Source organism: Emiliania huxleyi (genome assembly GCF_000372725.1).
Source record: "Emiliania huxleyi CCMP1516 unplaced genomic scaffold EMIHUscaffold_439, whole genome shotgun sequence".
Lineage (NCBI taxonomy): Eukaryota > Haptophyta > Isochrysidales > Noelaerhabdaceae > Emiliania > Emiliania huxleyi.
In genome coordinates this window covers 29121-47859 of record NW_005198692.1, presented here as the reverse complement: position 1 = coordinate 47859, position 18739 = coordinate 29121, and the positions used below count along the sequence as shown (strand labels likewise).

The 18739-nt window shown below is 62.6% G+C and overlaps 6 protein-coding genes across 6 annotated transcripts; 4 read left to right on the top strand and 2 right to left on the bottom strand.

Annotated features, from left to right (window-relative positions):
• The first annotated feature begins 3014 nt into the window (after nt 1–3014).
• EMIHUDRAFT_419469 (hypothetical protein) lies at nt 3015–5737 on the top strand. Its single transcript, XM_005768950.1, has 8 exons — nt 3015–3044; nt 3093–3241; nt 3732–3903; nt 4256–4428; nt 4478–4608; nt 4962–5023; nt 5177–5241; nt 5320–5737. The coding sequence occupies exons 2-8, from the start codon at nt 3096–3098 to the stop codon at nt 5645–5647; spliced, it is 1077 nt and encodes a 358-aa protein (XP_005769007.1). The 5' UTR covers nt 3015–3044; nt 3093–3095; the 3' UTR covers nt 5648–5737.
• A 2183-nt stretch (nt 5738–7920) lies between these two features.
• EMIHUDRAFT_425008 (hypothetical protein) lies at nt 7921–8816 on the top strand. The gene is made up of 2 exons (XM_005768949.1): nt 7921–8414; nt 8487–8816. The coding sequence occupies exons 1-2, from the start codon at nt 8031–8033 to the stop codon at nt 8697–8699; spliced, it is 597 nt and encodes a 198-aa protein (XP_005769006.1). The 5' UTR covers nt 7921–8030; the 3' UTR covers nt 8700–8816.
• Nucleotides 8817–9429: 613 nt separating this feature from the next.
• On the top strand, nt 9430–10242 carry EMIHUDRAFT_244952 (hypothetical protein; the record flags this gene model as incomplete). Its single annotated transcript, XM_005768948.1, has 5 exons — nt 9430–9439; nt 9549–9715; nt 9805–9879; nt 9999–10040; nt 10138–10242. The coding sequence occupies 5 exons, from the start codon at nt 9430–9432 to the stop codon at nt 10240–10242; spliced, it is 399 nt and encodes a 132-aa protein (XP_005769005.1).
• Nucleotides 10243–10548: 306 nt separating this feature from the next.
• On the top strand, nt 10549–11921 carry EMIHUDRAFT_244951 (hypothetical protein; the record flags this gene model as incomplete). The annotated part of the gene is made up of 5 exons (XM_005768947.1): nt 10549–10629; nt 10912–10941; nt 11029–11263; nt 11490–11580; nt 11645–11921. The coding sequence occupies 5 exons, from the start codon at nt 10549–10551 to the stop codon at nt 11919–11921; spliced, it is 714 nt and encodes a 237-aa protein (XP_005769004.1).
• A 176-nt stretch (nt 11922–12097) lies between these two features.
• On the bottom strand, nt 12098–16152 carry EMIHUDRAFT_445390 (hypothetical protein). Its single transcript, XM_005768946.1, has 4 exons — nt 15996–16152; nt 12688–12987; nt 12559–12616; nt 12098–12483 (listed from the first exon to the last, which is right to left on the bottom strand). Exons 1-4 carry the CDS (start codon nt 16126–16128, stop codon nt 12444–12446), a joined length of 531 nt encoding a protein of 176 aa, XP_005769003.1. The 5' UTR covers nt 16129–16152; the 3' UTR covers nt 12098–12443.
• Nucleotides 16153–16536: 384 nt separating this feature from the next.
• On the bottom strand, nt 16537–17136 carry EMIHUDRAFT_118959 (hypothetical protein; the record flags this gene model as incomplete). The annotated part of the gene is made up of 1 exon (XM_005768945.1): nt 16537–17136. One exon carries the CDS (start codon nt 17134–17136, stop codon nt 16537–16539), a length of 600 nt encoding a protein of 199 aa, XP_005769002.1.
• Nucleotides 17137–18739: the final 1603 nt, after the last annotated feature.

The window sequence follows — 18739 nt, the reverse complement described above, 5'->3', positions numbered from 1 at the left end:
CCGTCGCTGCTGTGGCGTGCTCAGCAGCAGCAGCACGCTGCTCAATGAGCAGTAACGCGTGTTCAAACTGCTGGCGCGCCACGCGCGCTGCCTCCGCGTCCCCTGCCCTATCCTCCTCCAGCCGCCGCGCGTCTGCGCGCGCCGCCTCGAGGTCGTGGCATGCCTTAGCGTGCGTGCTCGTCAGCGCCGCGACGCGATCGGCCGCACTCGTTGCTGCGGTCGCAGCGGCCTCCAGCTCGTCGTTTAAGCGTGCTGCGCGCTGCACGGCCTCGGCGCAGGAGGCCTCAGCATCAGCTGCGCGCTGCGCGTCGATGGCGCTTTGGGCAGCAGCCTTGTCTGCGCGGTCCTCTGCCTCCGCTTGCCTCAGTCCGGCCTCCTCCGCCGCCTGTGCTGATGCTGCCACCGAGGCAGCGGCTTCAGCCGCATCGGCCGCTGCAGTCTCCTGCAGAGACTGATAGTCAAACTCTGCGAAGCTTGCGTCACGTTGTGCGTTGGCGAGTTGGCGAGCCTCGTAGCCCCGGGCCAGCGCGACCTGCCGCTCCAGGGCCTCTTCGAGGCCCTGGAGCTCGTCAAGCGCCGGCTCGACGCCGAGGTGGGAAGAGAGACGCGCCAGCGCCTCGGCGTCGGAGTCCTGCATACTCTTGACGGATTCCTGCCCGCCGGGATGGCCGAATTCTCTTTCCTGTCCCGTGCCCAGTGTTGTGCGAGGGAGTTTGGTTGTAAAATTCTCTTTCCTGGGCGACTCTAAGTTGAGCACTCCGACCGACACGATGCCTGCTGCCAAGCTGCACTTCTCACAGTGCTCGGGCTGCGGGCGCGTTCTCCCGCGCACAGTCTCCGAGGACACGTGGATCACAACCAAGGAGTATCAAACCATCAACAAGTTCCTCAAGCTGTGCCGCCGCTGCAAGGATGGCAACGTCGAGCCGGGCAAGTTTTTCGACCGTGGCGGGCGGCAGGCGACCAAGGACGAGCTCGTGAGCGGCAACCTCGAAAACGTCGATCCGCAGGCGGGCGAGGGCGACGCGGGCGGGGAGGATGGACTGCCGGAGCAAGCGGGAGACCAGCACAACACGGAGGCGGAGGCGATGGACGACCAGGAGGAGGAGGCGCAGGAGGAGGAGGAGGCGCAGGAGGAGGAGGCGGAGGAGGAGGCGGAGGAGGAGGCGGAGGAGGAGGAGGAGGAGGAGGAGGAGGCGGCGGCGGCGGAGGAGGCGGAGGAGGCGGAGGAGGCGGAGGAGGCCGTGACGGCGGCGGAGGCGGAGGGCCGCAAGCGCCGCCGACCGCCTCCACTCGTCGGGCCATCGGTGGCGGAGCTCACCTCCAAGCTCGAGGCGATGCAGACGCAGCTCAACGAGCTGACGCACGAGAAGGAGGTCCTCAAGCAGACCCTCGTGGCTCGGAAGGGCGCGGCGGCACGGCGCGTCCTCGACCTGCTCACCTCGCTGAGCACCTTCTCGCCGCAGGCGCTGCGGCACGCCCAGCAGGCGTGCGTCGACGAGGTCCCGGCTGCGGTGCCGCAGGTGTCGGCGCCGCCACAAAAGCCGGGACCGCAGCTAATGGGGCAGGCGGAGCCGCGGGCGCCGTGGTGCTCGATTGGCCCGCCGCTTGCCGAGGACATGCTCACCATCGAGTCGGAGTACTTCAAGGCACACGATGGCCTCGGTCGCGCCGTCAAGTGGTCGCGGCGCACGCTCTTCCGGCGTGACTCGGGTGCGCTCACCCCAACACGACCGCTCTCTTCTCACCCCTCCCCACACGCACACGCTCCCGACACACACACACACACAGCACACGCACACACGCACACACATGATGACGACAAATTCGATGCCTGACACAGAGCTTCGCATCTCGTGGGCTGGCAAGGGCACCATCCGGTACGGCATGCGCTTCATCACTCCAACTGACTGCGACACCTTCGTGAAGCACGCTATCGCACCCTACGCCGAGGTGGGCGAGGTGAGGCTGTGCGCTCTGTGAGGGAACTCAAGCCTAGCCAATGCGCATAAGGCAGCAAGCCGAGAAGCGGTGTAATGTCTCGGCTCTGCCGCAGTAGAATGTACACACAGCTCACCGACTGCGCTTGAGAGTGAGTCCTTCGGTAAGCGCGGGTTAGCACGGGTTCCTCACGGGTTCCCAATCCACACTGTGCCAGCACGGGTCAGCTCGGGTTAGATCGGCCGTGCATAACCCGCCGCTAACCCGCGCTTACCGATACGCGATAGACTCACTCCATACACGCTCAACTTACCGATAACGGCGTTGCCGCGGAGAGCACCAAGGGGCAAGGTGCAGCCAAGCCGTCCGAGGGAGAGACTAACCCGGGTTAGCGCCGGGTTAGTCTCGGGTTACCATAACCCATGCTGACGTATGCCCCCCAGCCGCATGGGTTAGTGCCGGGTTAGTGCCGGGTTAGTGCCGGGTTAGTGCCGGGTTAGTGCCGGGTTATGGTAACCCATTCTGACCCGTGCTGACCCGTGCCGGGTTAGTGAGCACTAACCCGCGCTAACCCGCGCTTACTGATAGACTCACTTGAGAGCGGTTTCCTGGAGCGATCGTCGGCCGTTTCGCGGGGGCGCTGCGCACGGCTGGCACGGCGTCCTGCTCTGACGCCACTGCACGCCTCGCGACGATCTTTCGCGAGGCGAGGCACGGAGCATGGTGGAGGGCAGCGAGCCGGCGCTCGAGACCGAGCCGGCGCATCTCCTCGCTGCGGTCCGCGAGTTCTTCTGGCCGCTCGGCGACAAGGCTCGCGCCCACGCCTCTCCCGCAGCCTCCTGCCTCACGCCCTCACGCGTCGCGCGCGCGGGCGAGGCTCCGCGTGCAACCGCGTGGCCACGGAAACCTCCATGCACGCCAGCAAGGCCCACCCTCGTGCATTCCCTGCTGCGCTCGCACGCAGGCGCTCGATGACCTCACCGTGAAGGAGACGCTGGGTGCGCGTGCCGCATGCGTGCCGGCGCTCACGCCGCCCTCCGCGCCCTCACGCCGCCGCCCGCGGTGCCTGCACAGGCACCGGCACCTTTGGGCGCGTGCGACTTGTCGAGGCAGACACGCTGCGCAAGCACCTCGCGGCGAGACAGCCCGAGCCGATGAGCCACGCGACAAACTGCTTCCTCGCGCTCAAGAGGATGAAGAAGTCCGAGGTGGTGCGGCTGAAGCAGGTGGAGCACATCCTCAACGAGAAGAGCGTCCTCGCGGAGACGTCGCACCCCTTCATCGTCGACATGTACGCCACGTTCCAGGCCCGCTTTCCGCCTCCCTCTCCCTTTCCCTTTCCCTTTCCCTTTCCCTTTCCCCCTCCCTTTCCCCCTCCCTTTTCCCCCCCCCCCCCCCCCCCTCTCTCTCTCTCTCTCTCTCTCTCTCTCTCTGTGTCTGTCTGTCTGTCTGTCTGTCTGTCTGTCTGTCTGTCTGTCTGTCTGTCTGTCTGTCCCACTCCCTCTCTCTCCTTCTCTTCGCTCTCTCCGCGACACATGCACATGCACATGCACATGCACATGCACATGCACATGCACATGCACATGCACATGCACATGCACATGCACATGCACACGCACATGCACATGGAGACACGCCTTCCAGACGAGAGGAGCCCGCGCGAGCCGCCCGAGAGCGAGACAGCACTCGCCGACGTCACACAAGAGGCGGGAGGGAGGGCGGTGAGCTAGGGCGGCCAGCTGTGCCGCCTCTCCCCTCAGGACGAGAGGAGCCTGTACATGCTGCTCGAGTACTATTATATATTATATTATATTATGTTATACTCAGGACGAGAGGAGCCTGTACATGCTGCTCGAGTACGTGCCTGGCGGAGAGCTCTTCTCCCACCTCCGCAAGGCGGCCGCCAGCTACACCGCCACCCCCCACACACAGAGGGGCGCCGCTCGGGCGTGTCGCGGACGTGTCGCGGACGTGTCGCGGACGTGTCCCCGTCCCTTAGGCCGCGCGCTTCTCCAACGAGGGCGCGCGCTTCTACGCCGCGCAGGCGACGACAGCGCCTGCACGGCCTCGGCTGCCTCTCGGCTGCCTCTCGGCTGCCTCTCGGCTGCCTCTCGGCTGCCTCTCGGCTGCCTCTCGGCTGCCTCTCGGCTGCCTCTCGGCTGCCTCTCGGCTGCCTCTCGGCTGCCTCTCGGCTGCCTCTCGGCTGCCTCTCGGCTGCCTCTCGGCTGCCTCTCGGCTGCTCGGCTGCCTCTCGGCTGCCTCTCGGCTGCATCTTTGCTGCCTCTTTGCTGCATCTTTGCTGCCTCTCGCGCAGGCCGTGATGGCGGTGCAGCACTTGCACGGGATCGGCGTCGTGTACCGCGACCTCAAGCCGGAGAACCTGCTGCTCGACGGGCGAGATCCGGCCGAGATCCGCCGAGATCCGCCGAGAGATCCGGCCGCACCTCCCCTCGCCTCCCTCCCTTCTCTCCTCGCCCTCGCCCGCGAGTCACCCGCCCCCGCTGCTCCGCCCCCGCTGCTCCGCCCCGCTGCTCAGGCGCGGCTTCCTCAAGCTGGTCGACTTCGGGTTCGCCAAGCGCGTGGCGGACCGCACCTGGACTCTCTGCGGCACGCCCGAGATGGCCCGAGATGGCCCGAGATGGCTCGAGAGGACCGCACCCGCACTCTGTGCGGCACGCGAGAGCACCTCGCACAGAGCACCTCGGGAGAGCTGTGCCTCCGGGGAGATCTCTGCAGCGGGTGAGGAGCCGAGCCTGCCTGCCTGTGGCTGCGTGTTGTGACTGCGTGCCTCTCTCCCTCCCTGTAGGCACGCCCGAGTACCTCGCGCCGGAGATCATCCAGTCCAAGGGGCGCGACTCTAGCCGAGATCTAGCCGAGATCTGGCCGAGATCTAGCCGAGATCTGGCCGAGATCTAGCCGAGATCTAGCCGAGATCTAGCCGAGATCTAGCCGGAGATCATCCAGTCCAGGGGGGGCGACGCAGCACTCGACGGCGCGCGCGGCTCACCGCTTTCTGTGAGTCCGGCGCTCCCTTTTCTTTCCCAGGCACAACTTTGCGGTCGACTGGTGGGCGCTCGGCATCGTCATCTACGAGATGCTGGCGGGCTGCCCCTAGATGCGACCCACCCACTCCTCCCGCAGGCGGTTGGCGGAGCGCTCGGAGTCGGCGGTGTCCGGCTCACAGGGGGGGTCGCACTCCCACCCCCTCCGGCGGTGCTCCTCCCCTCCCCCCCAGGCGGGCTACCCCCCCTTCTTTGACGACTCGCCCTTCGGCATTTACCAAAAGATCCTCGCGGGGAGGCGCGACACCATCTACAGGAGCCGCTCACCTCGGCTCGCATCGGCTCACCTCGGCTCTCCTCGGCTCCCCTCGGGCAGGCACGAGTGCCCGCGCCACTTCGAGCCCACCGCCAAGGAGCTGATTCGCAAGCTCCTCACCGCCGACCGCACAAAGCGCATCGGCAGCACGAAGAACGGCGGGGGCGCGGAGGAGATCAAGAAGCAAAAGTGGTACCGCGGGCTCAACTGGGCGGCGCTGTACAACAAGACCATGGAGCCGTACATTGCGCCGGACGTGTCCTCCAGCGACGACACTTCGCACTACGAGAAGTTTGCAGACTCGATCGAGGAGTCGGGTCCGCTCCTCGCCATTACCAAGGACACCGCTCTCTTTGGGTCGTTTACCGGGGCCTTCGGGTCCATTTAGCGGGAGCCACAGCTTCATTTTTGTATTAGTGTGCGCCCACCTATTTTCTTCAGACGTGATGTGTGTGATTAAAATGTCCTAGTTATACGAGCGTCATCTTGTAGTGAACAGGCCGAGTTTGCGGTTTGAGCGCCCAGCGCAGAGACCGACCGACCGCAGGGGGGGTCCGGGGTCGACGCGGGCCCCGCGGAAGACCGCAGACCGGACGGCCCGGAGGGGGGGTCCGGTCGGTCGCTCGGAGCGCAGACCGAGGGGGGGTCGGTCGGGTTGGCTCGAGGGTCACACACACCGCACACGCTCGCCGCAGCTGTGAATAAATTAGTATCTCGAAATACAGAGACCAACACACGTCCCTAAATCCCATCTCGTCTCAGAGTTTGACCGTTTTCTTTATTTATTTAGACCAAGCGCCCTCTCGCTCTCACTCCCCGTCTAATCACTCCTCGTCGTACGTCGATCGTCGTCCGAGTGGCGGCTGAGCTCGAGACACGAGACCGAGACGCTCAGGATTGGGTCGGAACACGAGCTGGTCCATGTCCACACTCTGGTCGTCGTCGTCCATACGATTAGCTTCGCCGGCGACACACTGTACCCGTTGACGAGCCGCTTGAGCGCGACCAGAGCTTGTACAAAGCGAGACGGCAAGCAGGACCAGGCCGCCTGCGACTGCGTAGATGCTCCACATATGTGTGGGGTCGGGCTTGCTCGGGCCTCGGCGAAGAAGTCTCCTTGGCGCTTGGCTGCGTAACTAGTTTTCATAGTGAAAACCGGCGATTTCGAAGCGCCCGTGGCGGCATGGCGAGAAGGAGGGAGAGAGAGCGTTTGAGGGGGCTCACGGCAAGGACACCGACCGAGGGGGGGGTCGGTCGTCACACCTCCCGCCGCCGAGAGAGCGACCGACCGGAGGGGGGGTCCGGTCCACCTCGGGGGCAGGCCACCGACCGGCGGGGGGGTCCCCACGAACAAGGGTGGGTGGGCATACAAAATGACGCTCGTATTTAAGGTCCTGACTTTCTGATGTTTTAATTTGAGCGCGTGCAGTTGTTGCATGTTGGGTTTAATTTGAACGGCGCCCGAGTTATCGCTTTCAGGCGCGTGTAAACGTACCGCGGCGGGGCAAGAACGGCTTTTGTTCGTACCATGGTTCGTACGTACGTGTAATACCGGTCGGTACGTACGCGCTTTGGCGGCGAAAGGACTTGCCGGAGGAGGTGGTGTGGCTAGTCATCGACGGCAGCCCCTCTCGCAGCCGCAGCCGCACGTAGCCACCGTTAATTCTTTATTATTCATTGACGTACCGCCGGCCCATGAAACGAGCGGTACTTACGTCCGTTTTCGCGATCAACCAAAACCGTCGGCCTCGTCGCTCAATTGCCATGGCATCTCTCTGCCGCGGCGGCAGCTGGCCTATGGCGGCTGCGCTCCTTCTGTCCCTTGCCGCGCTACGTCTCAAACTGAGCCTCGGCGACCGCGTCGAAGTGCTGTACCACGGGCTTTTCCTCCTCTTCATCCTCGTCTGCCGTTGGAACGGCTGCTTTCTCGGAGAGTCACTCTCCGGGGGCCATCGAGAAAAGAAAGAAAACAGACAAGTACTCCAAGACAGCCCAAGGGACGGGAACCTCGAAAAAAAGAATCAAAACAGACGTCCCAAACGAGGGAGGATGGCGGATGGGAGAGGACCACAAGGTCGCCCCCACCTGCAGCGAGCAGGATTTTCAGTGTATGTGGTTCTTACGAACATATACCCGAGGGTGAACTGCTGATTTGGGACGACTCAGCCTTTAAAGAAAGAAAGAGAAGAGAAGAGAAGAGAAAACCCAAGGGAGGGATACAAGTAACAAGAAAGAAAACAGCGAACCCAAGGGAGGGGGGGAAGAAAGAAAACAGAGAACCCAGGGAGGGATGGGAGGATGGGAGTCGACTCAGCTGTTCTGCAATTCTTTGGGACCTAGAATTCTTCTTCTTCTCTCCCGCACTGGGTTCCAACTTTTTCCGGGGTATGGTATGGTACCCTCGCGGCCCAAAGAGGGGATCATTGGTCCCGACCGCCCAAGACTAGCCCTACCATACCCCCAAGTAGGTCTGTCAGCAGGCGGGGGGGAAATTGTCTCGTGGCACATACCATACCCCGCAAAAAGTCCGAACCCTGCCTGCCTTCTGCCGCGGTTGGAGAGCTTGACAGTGCTGCAGCCATAGCAGACGTGCAATGACACCCTCACCAGCCTTTGCCTTTGCGGCTGTTGCCGCCCTTGTGCCGAACCTCACGCCTCTCGACACCCTCACCAGCGGGTTTGCCTCCATTGCACGCCTGCCTCGAGGTGTGACGGTCACTGAGGGCAGCCGCGGCGGCCAGACAGACCAAGCGCCGCCGACGCTGTACGACATGGAGGGCTGCCACTTCTGCCGACGTGTGCGAGAGGTTGCAACCGAGCTCGATATGGTCGTCAACCTCGTCCCGTCCGCGCGCGGCTCTCGCTCCCGCGACGCTCTCGCCGAGTACGCCGCCGCCGCCGGGAGTAATGTGCAGGTGCCCTTCCTCCTCGACGGCGATACTCGGCTCTTTGAGTCGGAAGAAATCTGCCGCCACCTGATTGCAAAGTACGGCGCAACCGTGGACGTGCCGGGCGTCGGCACCGGCTTCGTCGCCTCTGCGCTGCGCCTCGGCCGCGGGGGGCTGGTCGACAAGTCTGCTCTGCCGGCCCCGCCCGACCGGCCGCTCGTCCTCTACTCGTACGAGGGCAACCAATTTTGCCGCCTTGTGAGAGAGGCGCGGGCCGCACGCTGCCCCACCGCCGCCCTCTCCCCGCAGCTGGTAGCATCCCACTCCCTTCTCCTTCAGGTGCTCTGCGAGCTCGACCTGCCGTACGAGCTCCGCTCCGCCGGCAAGGGCAGCCCGCGCCGCGAGGAGCTCAAAATACTCACGGGCGGGTCGAGCCAATGCCCCTTCTTGCTCGACCCAAATAGCGGCGTGCAGCTGGCCGAGAGCGCCGACATTGTCGAGTATCTGCGGGGGCGGTACTCCCGCGGCGGCGCTTCGGTGGGCTCTTCATGAACGGATGAGGACGGGTGGACTACCGCGGCCGCGTTTTGGGCGTCTGTGAGGCACGACCGAAGGTCTCATGTGCCTGTGATCTCTCGTCTTGCCACGAGATTATTCGAGATTTGAAACGGTCGATTTCAAAATTGAAATTCACACGAATGCGAAAACCGAAATGGCCACAATGCACAAAAAGAACGTTAACGAAAACGAATGAACCCCAAAAATACTCCACTCTGCACTCGACATACATCATGTGACATATACACAGTTTAGATCTACAGAACAGGCTACCCACACCCAGCCCCGACGGCTCACGCGCTCTCTGTCTATGCACTATAGGTATGTAGAAAGGTTATCCCGCTTTCCATATTCCATTTAGACCATATACAGAGCCGTCGAAGGTCGTCCGACTCCTGCTGAGCGCTGTATCCGGATTGAATCATGGCGCGAGGCGCGCTGGCTCCATGGCAGCACGTTGAAGCAGAGAGCAAGGTGCTAGGTGGGGACGGAGGACGCGCGCGTAAGGACGCGTCGCCATCTCTACTGTGAATAGAGAGAGAGTGCTGCAGCGTTGGAACCGTAGCTCGGCGCCTCGCCCTCAGCAGACGGCGGGCGAGAAAAGCTGAATGAACGAAGCTGTCTGTTCGCGCCACAGGGCACAGGCACAGCTACCAAGATGCTGTGCTAGATGGGGGGAGCACCGTGGACTCCTACCTCACCTTTGGCAGTCGTTCAGAGCCAGATGAGTAATGGTGCACTAACGTGATGATGAAAACCTGAAAAACACTAAAATTGGACGGCCGCATTCGCAAGCTGTTTTTACGCGGCCGCTGGTGGTACTCGCCGAGCGCCTGCCACGAGCCAGCATGATCCCGTTCTGCGGCCTCATCACCAACGCCATTCTCCTCGTCTGCGGCTACCTCTCCTTCAAGGCGCTCGAGTCCGAGGCGGGCGACGACGACACCAAATGGCTGACTTTCTGGTTTGTGTACTCGCTCCTGGCTTTCATCGAGTCCATCGCTGACTACGTGGGTCTTGCCCTTTGTGGAGTTGGATCTTGCCGTGTCGGCTGACCTCTAGCCTCATCTCAGCCATATTTCGCGCTGACCCTCGGCAGGTCCTATTCATCATCCCCTTCTACAACGAGATCAAGCTCGGAGCCGTCGTCTTCCTGGCTCTCGGCGGAGCAAAGGTACGGCTGCATGCACACCTCCAAAGCACAAGCGCAAGCCCCCCCCCCGCACTCCGGGGTGCAACCACGTACGACTGCATACCGTGCACGCGTCATCTCATGGCCCATTGCCCGCACAGCTGGTCTACAAGATGCTGCGGCCAATCCTGCTCAAGCACCAGGTCGATGCATAGAGAGACGAGGGCGGAGATACCGCCCCGACAGCGTGTGTAGTCTTCTCATCGCGCCTTCTCCACCTGCACCTGCTTCCCTTATCAGGCGGCCATCGACGACAGCCTCGGCGGCGTCATGGACAAGGTGAAGGACGCAGGCGGGGCTGCTATGTCCGCTGCGCAATCAGCCGCGATGGGGAAGAAGGATTAGAGCCGGGTCATGAGAGATTGGGGACAGAGCGAAGGCTGGTTGGGCGTCGGACTTTTGTACACAGTTTGATTGATAGGAAGGCGAAACACAGTCTTCCGACCAAGAGGACTGGCACTGGGACACCAACCAGCGCGGATCTGTGTGTCCCTCTCTCTCTCACTCGATGTGGGTGGACGCAAGACGGGCGGTGAAGGTCCCACAGGAGCGACACACAGATCCACCCAGGACAAGACACAGACAGTAGACAGAGAGTGAAATGAGCGGGGAGTGTCGAGGGAAACCGCCACAGCGCCCGTCGAAGCGCGTATGCTCAACCACCTGCACGCGAGCCACAGCATCGTCCCGCTCGATGACAGCAGTGGAGACACCGACCTCAAGCCCAGGCTTGTTTGCTCGAGAGGATATGCCGCAGCCGCACTGCTCCTTGCATCAACACCTCTGTTCGTGTGGCTAGCTGCGCTGCCGTCGCCTGTGCTGCCGTCGCCTCCATCGCTGCCACCGCTGCCACCACCGCCGCCTCCATTACCATCGCCTCTGCCACCACCGCCGCCTCCATTACCATCGCGTCTGCCGCCGCAGCCGCCTCCATCGACAACTCTGTCACCGCCACCGCAGCCACCGCCGTCGCCACCGACATCCTCGACCATCGTCACCATCCTGAATGGTCAGTGGGGCGGCGCCGCGGGCGTGCTGGCCCACGTGCTGGATGGCCAGGAGAGCTCTAAGACACATCATTCAGCACCTTGTCCCTCCTCGCTCCTCACATGCCCTCACCCACTCTCACAGGGGATTGACATGTCGGGCTTCAACGGTTCACCTGGCGGCCTGCCGCCGCCCGCCCGCACGCTGTGGGACACTCTCGGCGTGCCCGACCGCAGCCATCCGTGGGGTGATCGCCTCTCCTGCAGCCTCCTCAGCCTTCGCTCTCCCGGCCTCTACGACGCCTCGAATGTGCCGCTGCTCGCGGAGGCCGGCTACACACACCTGCCCGCCGTGCTGCTCGACGCCGAGGCGAGGCCCTGTCGACCGAGACGTGTGACCGTGACATAGCGGCTAGCCTCCTGCGTCCCCACCGCACAAGGTGCTGCGGGGTCGATTACGATGCTGCTATCCCTTCGATGCCGGCTCGACGAAGCTCCACTGCGGCACATTTGGCGGCGGCGCCGGCTGCACTCCAGGCCGGCGTGTAGCCTCTGCCGTCAGCCTTGGACCGTGGCCAACGCCCCTCCTGACCGCACGCTTTCCAGGCTGCGGGGACCGCGACTACGCACAGCGCGAGGCGCGGCCATGGGGCTTCGAGGGCGACGCCCGCGCCTACAAGCCGGATGAGCTGGCCAAGTGCTTTCCGGAGTGGGGCGGTTTAGATGACTCGCTGTCGAGCTCCGCGTGTGTGTGCGTGTAGGTGCCTCGACGGAATGGAGGCGGAGCGGTGCGTCGAGGGACGCTGGTGCGCGCTCAGCCACAACGAGCTGGTGCTCGACATTGCGGACAGCGGCGACGACGGGCTCCAGCGCTTCGTGCGGGCGGTCGTTGTCGACAGCAGGGCGAGCGGAATGGCGGTGAGGCTCGCCCGAGCAGTGTGGGCGGCGGCGGAGCAGAGCAACAGGACGGTGCCGCTGTTGCATTACGACCCTCGGTCTGTGGCGGCCCCCTTCTCAGAGGTGGATAATGAGGGGTGAAGGGATCGGCGTGTTGTGACAACAACAAGACTGCTCTTGAGTCTTGTGTTGTCTTGAGAGACGCGGCGGGCCGAACATGTTCAAGCTTCAACAATCTCGTTCGAGTTGACCCAAGATCGCGTCTCCGTGCTTCACATTCACTGTGTTTCACTGTGTTTCACGATCACGTTCGTTCGTCCTACGATCTTCGACTCTTGACATCATTCAAATATACGTAATTCGAGCACATGACAACAACGATAACACACGACTCTTACACACCCCGCGGGCACTATGCCGCGCCTCGTCCAGTGTCTGCCGGCAAAACCGCCCCATCGTCTGGCGGTGCATCGCACCGCCATCATCTCACGCCCCTCCCGAAGGCCCAGAGTGTGCACCTTATGGTGCGCGCTCTCTCGCCCCGCATGCGCGCGGTCCGCGCCCCGCCCATGCCTCGCGCCCGGCGGCTGATCGACGGGCGGCGCCAGGCAGTCTTGCGAACCGGCACCGCCGCAACCTCGCCGCCGCAATGGCGAACGCGACTCAGTAGCCGCCGTAGCCGCCGTAGCCGCCGCGGCCGTACCTGGCGGACAAGGGGGCGGGCCTGTGAGAGCGAACAAGCCTGGGAAAGAGGGAGGGGCGGGCATCTTCATCGCACCCGCCGTATCCGCCCATCATTCCGTACCCGCCGCCACGGCCATAGCCGCCGCCATAGCCTAGAGATGAGACACGGCCCGCCCGTCTCGACGAGGAGAGAGGGCTGTGTGAGCGGGCGGCGAGGGCACACCCCCGTATCCGCCCATCATCCCGTATCCGCCGCCGTATCCGCCCATCATCCCGTATCCGCCGCGCATGCCGCCATAGCCGCCGCGCATGCCGCCATACCCGCCGCCGTAGCCGCCGCCGTAGCCCATCCCGTACGAGCGCGAGTACATGCGGTCCATGGCGCGGCTGTAGCGCGACATTCCGTTGCCGGCGTACACGTTGGTGCGGCCGGCGTCGCGAAGCGACTCACCGTTGCGGTAGTAATCGCCACGGTTGCGGATCATGTCGTTGTAGCCGACGTACTCGTTGGTCTGCGAGTTGCCTATTGTCGCAGCGCCGGGGCAGAGGTTGAGAGAGAGAGAGGCTGCCTGCCGGGAGAGTGTGCGGCGACGGCGCAAGTCTCCGCCTTCAAAGGTGAAAGGCGTCTGGTAGGTGCCGGTGCCGTAGTACATAGAGACGGACGAGCGGGAGCTTGCGCGCGGCGCCGCAGGGGCGACGAACGACGTGACGAGCGCGGAGCAAGCGACAAGGGCTGCCATTTCGAGAGAGAGAGTGCGAAGCAGCAGCGAAGGTTTTTGAGAAGGCGTGGAACCCTTTGGGCCCATCAACGTAAAAGAGAAAGAATGGAGGCAGTTGCGGGTTTTGTGCAGGTATCGGTGGCCTACATGCCACAAGACGAGTGGTGGAAGGGGAAACACGGCAACACACGGCAACACACGCGTCCGAGAACCGCGTGTCCCCTATACCTACCCTACCTCTCTTCCTTCCACACGCGCTCAAAACAAAACAAAAAACAGGCCCCAAATGACGTGTGAGTGTTAGAGTTGTTTGGTATTGCTAAAAATCTCTCTCTCACGCTCACGTTCCTAGACCTAGTGACCACGCAGCCTTCCCTGTCTGATCCCGATTTGCCGACATCGGGCAGCGTCACTTCTCCGTGAAGCCAAGCTGCTCAAAAGGGTGTCTGTCCTGCGCCTGTGCACCTGCAGCCGTCTCCGCTGGCCGCTGCGGGGCTCGATCGAGCGGCGCGTGGGAGTGGTGAACTCACTCAGGCCTCGGCGCCTGCGCGGCGCTGAGGGAGGGTGTAGAGGATGTACTCGAGTAGAGTGTAGAGCGCTGTAGAGCTGTAGAGATGTAGAGCGCTCTGGAGCGCTGTATGTAGAGCTGTAGAGCTCTACATCCGCCGCGTGACGATGCGGGTGCGTTGTAGAGCGATGTAGAGGCGCTCTACAACGTGAAATCTCTACAACAAACTCTACATCATAAAGAGGGTAGGACTCTGACCTGTTCCGACCTTTGATCCGACTGTGATCAGACCGAAGCTGAGTACTGACCTGTTCCGACCGTCATCACTTTGAACATGGGTCGGCTCCAAGGTCGGAACATGGTCGGATCAGGGGCGGAACAGGGTGAGCCCCGTGGTGACGGTCCTATTTCCGGACCACGGTCGGAACAGGGTTGGATGAGGGTCGGAACACATGGATGAGGGTGTTCCCATTGAGCGAAATGGGCCAGACTAAATGTTCCTCCAACGCAAGCTCCAACCCGCAGAGCGGGATATGACTGTTGGGTGGGCTTCAAGCTAGCGCTCACGCGAAAAGGAATCGACGTGCTCTTCCGTCCACGAACAGGAGGAAGAAGAAGAGAGACGACAGTGATGACGAGGCGGGGAACGATGCAGATAATTATGGGCCAGAGGCGTCACCGCGCCACCCCGAGGCGGAGTCAGACGACAGAGACAAACGCTGAGGCCGGCGGGCCGGGGGCGGGCGAACGCCGTCGCGCTGTCTGCACGTTAGCGGCGTCGTCGCCCCCAGGGGTCCGAAGCGTCGCCGTGGCGCGTACAGCAGGCGGGGCGCGAGGCGGGCGGGGGGGTCGGCTCCTGTCTAGGCTCCTCTCTCGTGGGGTCGCCCCCGTCCTCCCGCCCCGTCGGACTCCCGTCGGCGTGTCCTCATCGTCACCCTCGACGAGCTGCCAGATTGCGCGCAGCTCGGGGATGGGCGCGACGAGCGACATATCTTGAAACGCCGGTGGCGCTTGTGAGCCTCGCTCTTCCAAAGCCCATGGGCCTGAGCGACCGCCTCGCCGAGCTCCCAGACAGTGCCGTTGTACACCGTAACCCGCGGACGAACGTATCCCGTGGAAGGTATACAAATCATCCTCGGAGACGCCGGCACGCAGCTGCAGCCCTTGAAACGCTTGAGCGCAACGTTGTAGATGAGAGGCCGATGCCGATCGAGATCCTCGAAAAAAACTCAGTCGGTGGGCGAGGCCTGGCCGGAGCAGTGTACTCCCGTTCGGGGACGTCGCACCCACAGACGACCAGTCGGCACCCAAATTCGCATCGGTGCGCTCCTGCAGCTGTCCCGATTGGGCTTGATCTTTTAACAACGGACCCACGTGCCCTTAGGACGTGGGCGAATGATCGTCTCAAAGTCCCGAACGCCCCAGCAATTCCAATTGGTCGTTGGCATCGAACTGGCGACTGCTCGCGCCCCCCCGCCCCCCCCTACGCACTTTGGAAGGCCGGACTCGGGGTGAGAGAACGTATTCGTGAGCGTAATGATCAGGAAGATGGCCTGAACATCCTTGCAGCAATCATGGTCGGCGTGCGACTCGGATGCGCTCCTTGAGCACGCGGTCCTTGAGCACGTGAGAACCATACCGCAAGGTACCGAACTTAAGGTAAGGTAGCTTGAGTTAGGTTAGGTGCTTTGCACTGAGTTAGGTTCGGGGTAGCAGCAGTTAGCTACCGGGGATTTCTTTTTTGGTACCGGCGACGGGCCCCCTCGGCCCTCGCTGGTACGACGAGGGTGCGGCGAGTGAGGAGGAGGAGGAGGGGGGGGGGGGGGGGGGGGGGAGGAGGAGGAGGAGGGCATCTAGTAGCGTAGGCACTCGTACTCGAGCTCGTAGGTGCTCGTAGGTCGTAGCGTAGGAGGGAGCGATGCCTCAGAGTGATGTGCGGGCCGCGTGGCCCGTGTGCCGGTCCGGCGGGACCGAGAGGTGGGTAGCAGGAGTTAGGTACATTAGAACAGGAGTTCGGTAAGAGGAAAAGGGCTCCCTAACTCAAGCTACCTTACCTTAAGTTCGGTACCTTACGGTACGAACGTCGTAGCAGCCAATCACGCCGACTATCGGATCGGTCTGATGCATGAGCTTCTCTGCTAGGTCCGCATGCCCCAGTGGCAGACTTCCTTCTCCTTGTGTAGCCGACGTACACTCGTTGGTCTGCGACTCGCGAGTTGCCTATTGTCGCAGCGCCGGGGCAGAGGTTGAGAGAGAGAGAGGCTGCCTGCCGGGAGAGTGTGCGGCGACGGCGCAAGTCTCCGCCTTCAAAGGTGAAAGGCGTCTGGTAGGTGCCGGTGCCGTAGTACATAGAGACGGACGAGCGGGAGCTTGCGCGCGGCGCCGCAGGGGCGACGAACGACGTGACGAGCGCGGAGCAAGCGACAAGGGCTGCCATTTCGAGAGAGAGAGTGCGAAGCAGCAGCGAAGGTTTTTGAGAAGGCGTGGAACCCTTTGGGCCCATCAACGTAAAAGAGAAAGAATGGAGGCAGTTGCGGGTTTTGTGCAGGTATCGGTGGCCTACATGCCACAAGACGAGTGGTGGAAGGGGAAACACGGCAACACACGGCAACACACGCGTCCGAGAACCGCGTGTCCCCTATACCTACCCTACCTCTCTTCCTTCCACACGCTCACGTTCCTAGACCTAGTGACCACGCAGCCTTCCCTGTCTGATCCCGATTTGCCGACATCGGGCAGCGTCACTTCTCTGAAGCCAAGCTACTCAAAAGGGTGTCTGTCCTGCGCCTGTGCACCTGCAGCCGTCTCCGCTGCGGGGCTCGATCGAGCCCGTGGAGTGGTGAACTCAGGCCTGCGCGGCGATGCCAAAGAGCGTCAGGACCGTTGAGGGGAATATCGCGCCGAACCCGATGGAGAAGATGGAAAACGCGCCCATGACAAAAGCGGTGGTGCGTGCGGCGTCTGAGTCGAGCGCGTAGAGCGGGATGTAGACGAGGCGCACGAGGAGGAGCAGGACAGAGAGCTTCGCAAACAGGAGCTGGTTGAGGCCGAGGGCGTGAGCGACGAAGAAGGCCGGCGCCGCCATTGCCACCATCTCGATGGTGTTGTTGTGCGCGCTCTGCAGCCGGAAATTCAGCGGGTACTTGGGCATCAGTGACTCGGCCGTCTTCATGAGGCGAGGATGGCGGTTGTCGTAGCCGTCGGGCTTGGCGGCGGCAAGGCCCATGATGGGCAAGAGACCCGAGATGAAGATGAGGGCCGGCAGTGACGCGGCCACCAGGAAAGGAACCTTTTCCACCGGCACCGGCAGCGCCGCGAGCACCATTTCCGACGCGGACGAGGCGACAAACCAGCGGAGGGAGGCGGCCGCGACCGCGATGATGGGAGGGAAGAGGGCGTTGAGCTTGACGAAGCCGCCAGAGAGGGACCCGATGCCGAAAACCATTAAGTACACGAGTACGTCGGGTGGCGGGCACACGTGTATTGCAATGAGGGCGCGAAAACGGCGAGATTTCTTTGTAGTAGGTGGGTGTACCTGTGTTAGTGCCAGGGCGCGCCAGTCCCGTGCCCAGTGTCGTGCGAGGGAGCTTTGTTGTAAAAATCTTTGTAGGTGACAACAACAGCCTTTGACGTTCGCGGGCGAACTGGCGAACTGGTTCATGAACTGGTTCGGTCGGTAAACTCGCGGTTCGTTCGGTTTCGGAGTTCGCTCTGGACGCATCCCCTTGGTTCGCTGCATCGGTTCGGTCGTTCGCCCTTGGGTGCCCGAACCCTCGAACTAGTTCGTGAACTCGAGCCTTACCGCGGTAAAATCGTGTCTCCACACAGAGAGATCCTAATATAGGATTCTCCCCAAACCTTGCTCAGCTGATCCAGCCTGGGGGGAAGGCCAGGCCTGGGCAAAGAAACCAGCACCTCATCAGGCTTCCCTGAGCGTCACAGCTCGGTGATCGCGCCGGCCGGACACCACTGAGACGCGTCACGGCCGTTCCCGCGGGCATTTGAACGCGACCTTCGGGGGCTAAGATATGGGCTCTATGGCTCAGACTGGACTCCTCTTGGTCCCTTGTGATGCCCTAGGCCACACCTGGGCCTTACCTGGGGTCCCTAGGTTCCTAGCACCTAGGGGCCGGGCAGGGTTTGCCCTCCGAAACTGGCAGGTCTCTGACGCTGCTGCTCTAGCTATCAGACATGCACTGCTGAATGGTTGGGTAGTAGGGCTAGAGGGTCGCTCTACACTTAGCCTCTGCAGCGAGCGAGCGCTCAACTTAGCCCCCGCACCGAGCCGGGCTCAGACTTAGACGCTGTATGGTCGGGGGCCATGAACTTAGACGACATAAGGCCACTCCGGGCAAAACCCGGGTATACCTGAAAAGCCTCCAGGTTTACCCGAAATACCTGGACGCGTCCGACCAACGTATGCCGCGCACGACGCCATATCGCCTTCTCCCAGGGCCAGTGCGCTACTCACGGCGCGCAACGCCTGCTCAAGTACGCGCACCGTACCATGTGCTGCCGCTATGCGTGCCTTAAGGCGGCTGCGGCGAAGCGGCGGGCGCGGCATGCCGATGGCAGTGCGGACGATGCGGTTGCGATGTGTTCTGCTTCAAGATCGTGGCGGTGCTTGGCATGCACTTCTGCGATCCCAATCAGCTCATCGCAACGAAGCAGCGCAACAAGCTGGCTGCTGCCAACAAGGCCCTATGCTACCTCACGCGCGGATCGTTCAAAGAGGACCAGCACACACAGGCTTCACGCCTTCACCGTCACACGTTTGATTAAGCTTGAGGAGCTTCGTGTCATGTGAGAACTGTTTGGCTAGACGTCGCTCAAGAATGAAGGAGCAGCAACGAAAGTCGGAAGAGGAGGATGCTGAGGCGGCGATTGCTAAGCATGAAGAGGATCGATAGCCCGCCGCAGGCGAAGAAAATTTGGGGGCTGCGCCGTATCGTTGATCACGGTGGAGGAGCCTCCTGGCCCCAGGCCGTGCCACGGCCGACTTAGCCGATGTAAGAGGCTCCCGCTGATCTTAGACCGCGCAAGCACTC

Excerpts from the sequence above, each read along its gene's own strand:
- EMIHUDRAFT_419469 (XM_005768950.1), top strand. The coding sequence starts at position 3,096 with ATGAGCCACGCGACAAACTGCTTCCTCGCGCTCAAGAGGATGAAGAAG. Across the intron at positions 3,242-3,731 it reads ATCGTCGACATGTACGCCAC|TACTATTATATATTATATTA; the intron begins GTTCCAGGCCCG and ends ATGCTGCTCGAG. Across the intron at positions 3,904-4,255 it reads CTCGGGCGTGTCGCGGACGT|GCCGTGATGGCGGTGCAGCA; the intron begins GTCGCGGACGTG and ends CCTCTCGCGCAG.
- EMIHUDRAFT_425008 (XM_005768949.1), top strand. The coding sequence starts at position 8,031 with ATGGAGGGCTGCCACTTCTGCCGACGTGTGCGAGAGGTTGCAACCGAG. Across the intron at positions 8,415-8,486 it reads TTTGCCGCCTTGTGAGAGAG|GTGCTCTGCGAGCTCGACCT; the intron begins GCGCGGGCCGCA and ends CTTCTCCTTCAG.
- EMIHUDRAFT_445390 (XM_005768946.1), bottom strand. The coding sequence starts at position 16,128 with ATGGCAGCCCTTGTCGCTTGCTCCGCGCTCGTCACGTCGTTCGTCGCC. Across the intron at positions 12,617-12,687 it reads GATGATGGGCGGATACGGGG|GCTATGGCGGCGGCTATGGC; the intron begins GTGTGCCCTCGC and ends TCTCATCTCTAG. Across the intron at positions 12,484-12,558 it reads ATGATGGGCGGATACGGCGG|GTACGGCCGCGGCGGCTACG; the intron begins GTGCGATGAAGA and ends CTTGTCCGCCAG.